The following is a 9,796-nucleotide window of genomic DNA, read 5'->3' as shown; positions in this document are numbered from 1 at the left end:
TTAGGTTGCTTATTCGCATGCTTCAATTGGTAAGTTCTGATGCCTCTAATCACCCCCTCAAGCTTAGGCATTGAGCTTATTTTGGGGTCTGGCATGTCTTGTGCAATCCGACAAGTAACATTTAATGGACTCATGCGAAATACCACTTCCTGACAAAAATGACACATATTGACATAACTGATATTCATAAACTGGGAGAGGTGCAAAACTATATAGGCTACAAAAATTACTGTAACAAAGTTGAGCTGCAGCATAAGTTCGTTGGGTGAATGGAGCTAACGAATTTCGAAAATAGAACTCCACAGCCTGGTCCAATGCTGCGATGCCCAGTCTGGTTTGGCTAGCAATTAAGAGCAGCTCCACTAATGCGGGAGGGGTATAGGGGTTGCCTGGGGTAGAGCCTGTGGGTGGAGAGAATGAAATAGGATAGCATTGTCCCTTGAAAGTGCATCTGTATTGTCTACTCCCCTGATGTGGGAGGCGGAGACTACAAAGTTAAAACGAGCTGTGATAAATGCCAAACATCGCATGACGTGCATAATGAGTTCATCTTTACTCGTCCCTGATCTGAGGATTGCCACTACTGCCACATTATCACAGCGAAATCGTACTGACTTCCCCTCCCACAAGTGTCCCCACACTGCTGCTGCAAAGACAACGGAGATCAATTCCTTGATGGTGATGTGACACCTCAGCATGCTAGGCGTAGGCGGCCATTGAAATTGAAACCAGGCTTCTTCCCCATGCATATGCGCCACAGCCCCAATTCCCTGATGCGTCTGAAGTGGCCCAGATAGTAGGGTTCAATCTGTCAAACCTGCATAACATGGACGTTCCATTTCGCACCACCAGCGAATGTCTGATTGGGCTGATTTGTTTATGTCGTATGTCGTCGTTTAAACCTTTCCTGGCCATAGACAAATCAATCAGCCTGCGAAGGAACTCCTTCCTTGGCAAACTGCTTTTGATGCATGCTGGAGTGATCCGATCAGAGACAGCAATTCTCTTTTTTTATCAGCTTTGTGACCCCTCCATGTTTTCAGTATCTTTCTAAGGTTTTTTAGCTTGTCTTCTGGGAAGCGGATAGTTAACTCCAATTCAATATACCAAGGAAGGTGATGGTAGTTGTTGGGCCTACCGTACGGACTTGTCTTCTTCCACCGGTGTCCCTGTGTCTCTGCAAACCTGCCTGATTATTGCGAGGTTGTTCGCACAGCCGTCCTGTCCTGGCGGGTCTAGCGTGATATAATCATCTAGGTAATGGAATAGCGGTCCGGCTCCCCTCTGTTGCATGATCCATTGCAGTGCATCTGCCACGGCTGTGAAGATCGGAGGAGCTGACCGCATCCCGAACGTTAATACGTTATCCCATAGGATCGTCTCTTTCCAGTTCACTCTGAGTAGGGGTTGGTCCTCTGGGTGTATGGGCACATTACGATAAGCCTGTCTGATGTTTATCTTAGCCATCTGAGCCCCTCTTCCCAATGTCAGCAAACAATCCACGACCTCGTCCACTGACACGTAGGTTAGGCTGGAGAGTTCCTTGCAAATACCATCGTTTACACTGCACCCGTATGGTGCTGACAGGTTAACGATAAGCCTCTATGAGCCCAGCTTTGACTTCTTAGGGATTACCCTGAATGAGCTAATGTGGCATCCCACTGTGGTCAGGTCTGTACTTGACAAGACACTCATGCGACCCTGCTCCAGTTCCTTTTGAAGGTACGAGTCTATCACCTCCGGGTGTCCCAGCGCTGACGCCATGTTCCCCTTGCAATTTGATAGGGCATTTGACCTGTAATCGAAGCTGATTCGAAAACCGTCTTTTATGCTTGATAGTACGTACTGGGCAAATCGGTCATCTGGGTGGTTTTTGAGTTCTTGTTCCCAGGCCGAGAATTTTAACGGCGTTATGATCTCTTGCAGATGCCTTGGTATGTTTGGAGGCCTGCTCGGTCGACAGGCTGCTAGTGCTTGCAGTTGCTTCATGTACGGGTATCTGCTCGCCCCTTTGTGATCAAGAGAAAATGTCAACCCCTTTAATTATATCACACTATAGTGGAGTATTGACTTATGCATGCTTTCTGCCTGCTAGATTGCTGTCAACTACATTAACACTCTATACCTATACCAGTAATGTAACGATAAATAATAGCGCAGTTATCCATCGAGTATACTGTTTAGCTCTGCCTCCCACGCGCATGCGTCCAATAATTATCTGAAACAAAACGTTGCTTTTTAACCAAACGTCAATAGCACACACGTACACACCAACCTAATGACATAAGTGATAAATCATACAGTTGCAACACTGTCACCCCGCCTCAGCAGCATGGTTAATATAGAGAGGAGTTCAGTTGTTTGTCTTAGGCACCCCAGTCAGGGTCTTACCGAGTGTTCTCCCGGCTTGAGACAGGCCGTTACTGGGTGAGTTCCCCGGCACTTGCTGCACACATGGCTAAACCTACATTTGTGGGAGTCGATACAGACAGCCTCTTGCTTGGTGGTCTCCAAGGACATGACTCTGAGATGTGGTCCAGGGAGTGGCAGTCGGAGCACCAACCTTCCGTACTTCTGGCCATTCCATTGAAGCACTGAGCATGTATGCTGGCATCTACCCGCGACAAGTCCACTTTGCCAGATTCAGCTGCTTCTTGGCGGTATGCCTGGTCATATATAACCCAGGATGGCCACCTGAACTTCTGGCTCAGTTTGCCCATGGAGGCTGTGTACATTAGCATTGATGTTGCTCTTTCGGGGAAATAGTGTACCACAATAGCCGTGTACACAGAGAAACACTGTATCCAAGTGTTAATGTCTGGTATTAGCTGTTTAGTCTGCTGGAAGTCTGTTTCGTGCAGCAAAAGTATCTTGCCCCTCCAACGAGTTTGGCATTACTTTGCTGCGCCCTTTTTCTGGAGGCAACTCAGTTAGGTCGATGCATTCATTTGCCAATATGCTTTCCAGCAGCCATCGTTTCATTGCTGGTAGCCCAGGTGCTATTAAGCAGTTGACTGTCGAGCTCTTTGGGGGTGTGCTAAATGCTTAGCACCGATGCTGCATGGTGATGACCGCACTGGCCCTACGCTTGGCGGCTCGCTGACCTCGATCTGCTATTGCCTCTCTCAGGTGAGCCAGTGAACGAGCTGTCGGTAGCTCGCCAAGCCTCCCTCTGCCTGCTGTGGGTTAGACCCTGGGTATCCCTACAACTCACCCTGACCCTTGCTTTGACCTTGGTCGACCGCCCTGATTTCTGCCATGCCATAAACCGCCCTTGGTCGTATGACCTTGATACACCCAACGCCTTCTGCCATTGGTCTTTGGTCGTATAACCCTTAATATACACACAAAGCTACCCTTGCCTTCTGCCGTTTGGTCGTCTGACCCTTCATATGCACCCCACCTACACAAAGCCTTTCTTTGCACCTTCGCCCTCTGCTATTATTATGACTCTTGGTCGAATTATAATGGTCGAATAACCCTGTTGACATACACACAAAGCTACACACAAAGCCTGCCTTTGCCCTCCTGCTTTTGAGGTGTATCCGACCTGTACCTATGATACTTGCTGCATTCTGTGGCCCCTGCCCTTTGCCCTATTGCTTCTACCTACTGGCCCTTAACTAGAACCTGAGCAAAGGATCACATTCGTAAGAATGGAGAGTGGGGTCCTAGCTACTGGTAGAAGGGTACCCACCTGCTATTGGTCCTGCTGGGACCGTTGTGGGGACCATTGTGGGGATAGTTCTACCAGCAATCAGTCCAGAGAGGCCACAACCCTTGGGAGGGCCGTCGCTATTGCTGCCTCCACAGCATTAGTGACCAACGTCTGCAGCAGCATAGTGGCTGTTGCTGCTCCCGATCCCGATGGGGATGTTGTAGTCATTCCCGCTGCCACAGTGGTCACTGTCGCCGTAGTTGGGTCTGTTCTGACCGTTGAAGACTGATGTAGCCATGGATTCTCTTGGATATGTCAGAGAATGAAACAGTTATCGAGCACAGTGCACATGCAGATGCACGATGCCGCTACTGACCAATGCGCATGCGTGTTACCTCATGTTCCTATGTCTGGCTGTGCGCATGTGTGGCCAAACCCCACCCCCTGCCTCTCAACCAGAGTTAATTTATCCTTCCAGTTTGGGTTGTTTCCTTCAGCCAATCCTAGCAATTTTAACTTAGTAGAGGGGTTGGTAGATTATGTTGGCATAATTTTGAGCATAATAGGCACATGCTGGCATAATGGGCGCATACAATTATGAGAATAACAGGCAGGCAGGTTTTGGCCGGAAATACTTGGTGGTTAAGTATCTCCTTGGCGTTCTAGATAGAGTCATGTGGCTATTATTTATAGTTTGATGTTAATCTTGTGCAAGGACATGGGGTCTAATAGACCGGTCTATGTTGTGCTTTGGAGGAATAATGTGGAAATAATTATAGGCTGTTAACTTGCATAAAAAAATAGTAATAATAAATAATTTAAATTATCTCGAGCATACTCGTAATACCGTTTAATTTGTTGATCTGCTGCGAGAATTAAGACTGTACGCATCCATTGCTGTTTTATTGAATAATAATAGACATGATCTATAAATTACATCGATCTATACTCAGCATAATTATGCTTAGTAATGTTGGCATAATTATTTTGGAGGCAACAAATAACAAAGAGCCAGTTTCCTGCATTCTTGCTATACGGCCTATATAAATATAATTATAACCTTAATATTAACAGTCCAAATTCTATCAATATTCTTAAGCAAAATCTACTGCCATGATAATGTTTTTTACTTCTCTCTGAGTAATTTCTACTGTTCTTTTTGTCGAAGGTAAGTACATTTGTGCAGCCAGCTAGTTTATTTACCGCACGTATTAAATTTGGCACAGCATCAGAAGTGTACCTAAATGTCAAAAGTGAGGCTTGCTCGGAAAAGGCTATAGAGTGAAGCTGATCTGTGAAGGAGTGGATCTCGTAGGATTACGTTGGCATTACAGTAGCCCTAACTCTACCGAATATGTGAACATCTTCGAAATTCTTGTGGATACTTCTTGGCAAATTTTTCTTAGCAATATCACTAATAACAACAATCCTGCATTCTTAAGCGTTCAATTCGTAAATATTTCTCGCCCTCTTGAGTCAAACATGGCAAATTATTCATCCACTTACAGTTGATCTGTTGGCGCTAGAAAAGCAGAACATTACTAGCAGAACGTGTGGCGATGTCGTTACCTATAAGAGGATACTGGTTCACTTTTGCAGCTTTATATTTTTATATTTTTCCCCTATAGACAACTCGACACTTCAAGAGACCTGTCAAATATAGACTATACATGGTCTAGTCTACATGTTTTGCAATGACATAATGTTAACGTTAATCCAAAAAACATGCTCTACCTGTGATAAAGTTAGATCTATTACCACATTATAGCGGGTAATTTTCAGGGGCAAAATATTCGTAATTAAGCAATAATTATAGTGGATAATTATAATATTTTCATGATTGCTGTTTGCACTGCATGCATGTAGGTAAAAGTAGGCAAGGTCGCTTCATTCGTGGTCAGACCTTCAACACGAAAACCATGCACGAATATCTTGCCCCACGAAAATTACCTTCTATATATACGGTATAGCTATATAGGAAGGAAATTAGTGAACTTCCTGCATGCTTGATGTATATGTACAGTATAAAAACATGTTAATTGCATGAAGGCTGTTAATTAAACAGATCTTGTTACAATGGCTATATATATATATATAGAGGAAAAAGCAGCTGATGCACACCGTACAATTATAGCATAATTATAGTCTGCCATGCTTCTTCTTATCTGTCTTTTTATTTGTTCTGCTGCTAGTTTTCCTGTTGAAGGTGAGCTGTGTTACGTGAGCTATGATTATTTTTATAGCATATTTCCAGAGGGAAAAGTGAACATAATTGTCAAAAATGAAGTGAACGTGGCTTGCTCAGAGAATTTCAGCGTAATGCTAATTTGTGAAGGAGTGAATCTTGCAGAATTGCGGTGGAGTTATAGGAGTTCTAATTCTGCTGAAAGATTTACACTTGGTGTGCCGTTCCTTGCTGATAATTCTCTACAACATTTTTCTCACACTATTAATAACCACAACCCTGCTTTCTTGACTGTTCAATTGGTCACTATTTTTCGTTCTCCTGAGTCAAACGCATCCGCAAATTTTTCATCGGTGCTTACTGTTGATCTGTTGGAGCTAGAAAATCATAACATAACTAGCGTAACATGTGGTGATGCCAGTGTATACGAAGAAAAGCTAGTAACTGATATAATATGGGATCTTGTCGATACGAAAATAACTGCCATTTACCAGATTGGAGTTCTAACTAGCATAGAAGTACGACTAAGAAATTTAGTAAGTTGTTGTAGGGTGATCTATATGTATAGTCATAATTATCACAACCATATGCATTTATACATGGTACAATCTCTTTAGCTGATGTGTTCTTCAATTCTGCTGTACACCATGATAATTAATGGATCAGACGAAGCGAAGGTTGTAAGAAATTGTGTGGGTCGATTTTGTGAGATCAAATTCTCCTCCGTAAGAACCTCAGCTACAGGAGATTACACTGAGCTGACTTTACTTGCTGTTACTGTGAAGAAACGTATACTGGTGTACAGATTTCCAGTAGGTAAGATACAGTAATTGGCGTTAACTATATACATATACATACGATTATTTATGTAGGCCGCAGAAGCAGATTGTACTTTTCTAATGAAGTAAATTCAACTAACTGTCTCCACTCGGCTGGTTGCACAGTTGTTCAAGAAGGCTCTATAATTATGTTCTATACGACACACAGTAGATCTACCAAGTGATCAGCCTATTAATGACATAACTATGTTGAATATTCCGCATTCAGGCCCTGGTACAGTCCACAAATTTGAGTTTTCAATGGAGGCAAACATAAATTTACATGTTAAAGAAAATCTCTCTGTAACAGGTTAGGTTTGAATCAATAATCACTCTCTAATGTTATTATGTAGATGGAATCCCTTTTGGGTTAAAATCAACTGCCATTCTTAGCACAACTTCAATGTTCCTTCTGTGTACGGTCATTCATTTCTTGCTACTACTTATAGGATGTGAGTCACTATTAAAAATTATCTATGCAAATTCCTCTGATAATAATAATTGAACATGCAGCTTTTTGTAAGGTGAAGGCATTTGTCTCTAGAAAGAAATCTCTTGTTGTTTCTATGGTGATCCTACTCGTACTGCTTTTCATTTGCATTTCTTCACTATTTGTCTTTGGGATCATTTTCTATGGTAAACAATGTTTTCATTAACTAGTAAAGTTATTCTTAAAAATTCCCCATAGGTACACAATGCAGTCAGGTTAGGATGACACTTCACGACAATATGCTTGGTACAATGCTGGTAATATCGTGTTTGGGAATAATAATTTTGATTACTATTTGGAGCTTTATCGGATACGGAGTGTACAACCATCATAGTAAGTTTCACTTTCATTAAAGCTTCATAAATGTCTGTAATTATTATGTTGCAACTTTGTCTCGAACACTACACTTTGTACATGTGTTGTTCAGAATTCACATTGCAATTTGAAAACAAAGATACTTGGTAAGCCCTATGTGATACATGCATTCTGTATACAGATTTACTTCTTTCATACAATGTTGGTTATTTCAGTAATTAAATCACAAGGCTTTCCTCAACAGCATAGTTACGACACCTAGCAGAAAAAGTCCACCCTCCACACTTCCCAAACAAAGTAAATCAGGTCAGCATTCCAACAGTGTTTTGTACGATGAGGTTGGTCTAGCAAAAGTCAAAGGCAATGTCTCGGATATGATAGAAGTTGAGTTGAAAGCTAACGAGTCTTACGGGCACACAGACAAGAGTATTACGACTGCTTGCTCAGCATATGCTACTCCAGAATGCAACAGCCAAAAAGATTTATCATTGAGTCACCAGTACAGCAAAATCAAAGTGAAACCGAAAGCAAAGAGAATGAGTAAGCATCCTGAGCTAATAAATATTGAGCAGGAGCAGATATTGCTGAAGTCTAACCAGTCGTATGGTCAGCTAACAGGTGTTGTGGGTCAGATAGGGGGATGTGAACTACTACACGAGTACGACTACGTGGATCCTTTAAGTCAGTAAATCATTACAAGACAATTCCCAATAATTGTAGGTACTAACATTGTAATGTGTTCTTCAGTATTGCAAATGTATACATGCATTGCTTTCTAGTTTCATTTTATCAATATACAAAGCAATGACTATAACTAGAGCACTAAAGTGAAAACCCTCGGCTGGTGACATGATAATAAAGATAATGTAGTGCATGTAGCATGGATAATAGCCATTGCTCCTGTGTAGAGAAGTAGTTATACGTGTATACAGCCATACTAAATTTCTTGTATTAATTAAACAGGTTTATATAGTGTTATTGTCGATCCCTCTGTTCGAGCTGATGATGGTAGCACCAAGTCCTCTAGCTCACACTCTTCACTTGATCCACCATTATGTATTTTTTGTCAGTGAGGGTGATCATTGCTGATTTCATGAAGGTGTGTTTTCAAAACCACACAAACATATCTGACCTTGACAAGCTTGACAAAGCTTTATATAGCCTCAGTCTTCACTTAATTGTTCTGCCTTCAGAATATGTTTTCTAAGCTTATAGGGAAGATAAAAGCTTCAGCTAAGAGCCATTCCAATCGATTCTAAACGGGATATAAATTATGGTGTGATCATAGTAGGGTCAAAATTAGGGTGATTGCAATATTGCAATGAGGGACGGTGTCTTTTCTACCAGTGAGGGTGCTTGCTAATGTATAATGAGAGTGTACTTTCTACCAGTGAGGGTGCTTGCTAATCTTATGAGGGTGTATTTTCTGTCGGTGAGGGTGATCATTGCTGATCTTATGAAGGTGTGTTTTCATACATTGAGGGTACTCGCTGATCTATGATGAAGGTGCTACTATTTTACGAGCTCTTCTCTTTGAGCCAGTGACTCGGAGTGTGTACCATGATCTAAACAAAGCTGGGAAATGTAGATCTATTCACGTGTTGTCCTAACCCAACCATGCATGCATGAGTTCACTCTTGTAGTTTGTACAAGATCACTCTTGTAGTTGTAGTTTGTAGTTGGTAATTCAATGAGTGTTCTATAATTATTCTGAAGGTATTATGCTTTGTAGCTTTACAATTAACCTCTTGATATTTTCCAGGCCTATTTGCTCTTTTTCTCTCCCCGTAACTACACAGCCGCCAGTTTTTTTCAAATCTCTGGGTAAGAGTGTTCCTGCAGATTCCATCTTTTATACTGGTGAGTAAGTGGGATATTGCGTAGAAGCCATTTATTCATTCAAGTACATTTATATAATGGCATAATTATACATGCCAGCTAAAATGAATTAAACACCACTTCATGTACGTATAGCTACATAAGTGACTCTTACACAGCTTATGTTATTATTATGAGATGCATCATTGTATTTTAGTGTTAAAATGACAGAAATGTATGATTTCTACATTAAATTTCAAAAGATGTGTTTTATTTAACATGTTTAATAAAATAAATATGTTACTGCATAACGATTACTAGTACTGCATGTGCATGTACTGAAGATGTAACTTGTACACTACTAGCTATTTCTCGTGTTGTAGATGTTAGCCTTTGTCTGACGGGCTTTTAGCTCTTGAGGATATTTGAGCCTTTGAATAATCTGTAGACTGATTGCATGATTTTTTGCGTATCCATCTAGCTATAATCGACAAACTTAAGGTACGTTGAAA

The 9,796-nt window shown here is 41.6% G+C and overlaps 1 protein-coding gene and 1 long non-coding RNA gene across 3 annotated transcripts in view; both read left to right on the top strand.

Annotated features, from left to right (window-relative positions):
• The first annotated feature begins 4,736 nt into the window (after window positions 1–4,736).
• On the top strand, window positions 4,737–5,386 carry LOC135350928 (uncharacterized). The gene is made up of 2 exons (XR_010399332.1): window positions 4,737–4,826; window positions 4,885–5,386. It is a non-coding gene; the product is annotated as an uncharacterized LOC135350928 (long non-coding RNA).
• Window positions 5,387–5,608: 222 nt separating this feature from the next.
• LOC135349297 (uncharacterized) overlaps window positions 5,609–9,796 on the top strand; it is a 27,277-nt gene continuing 23,089 nt past the window's right edge. The window contains exons 1-9 of one of the 2 annotated variants that reach the window (XM_064547830.1): window positions 5,609–5,864; window positions 5,913–6,379; window positions 6,461–6,659; window positions 6,716–6,971; window positions 7,015–7,113; window positions 7,175–7,297; window positions 7,350–7,484; window positions 7,579–7,612; window positions 7,711–9,326. Coding sequence is in view for 1 of the 2 variants with exons in the window: in XM_064547821.1 (XP_064403891.1) it covers window positions 6,869–6,971; window positions 7,015–7,113; window positions 7,175–7,297; window positions 7,350–7,484; window positions 7,579–7,612; window positions 7,711–8,155 (939 nt within the window). In the remaining variant the exon portion in view is untranslated. The remainder of the gene's footprint in view (window positions 5,865–5,912; window positions 6,380–6,460; window positions 6,660–6,715; window positions 6,972–7,014; window positions 7,114–7,174; window positions 7,298–7,349; window positions 7,485–7,578; window positions 7,613–7,710; window positions 9,327–9,796) is intronic. The other variant, XM_064547821.1, reaches the window with a different exon arrangement.

This window comes from Halichondria panicea, chromosome 1, assembly GCF_963675165.1.
Source record: "Halichondria panicea chromosome 1, odHalPani1.1, whole genome shotgun sequence".
NCBI lineage: Eukaryota > Metazoa > Porifera > Demospongiae > Suberitida > Halichondriidae > Halichondria > Halichondria panicea.
The sequence above is the reverse complement of the archived record's forward strand: the minus strand, read 5'-3'. Positions and strand labels throughout refer to the sequence as shown.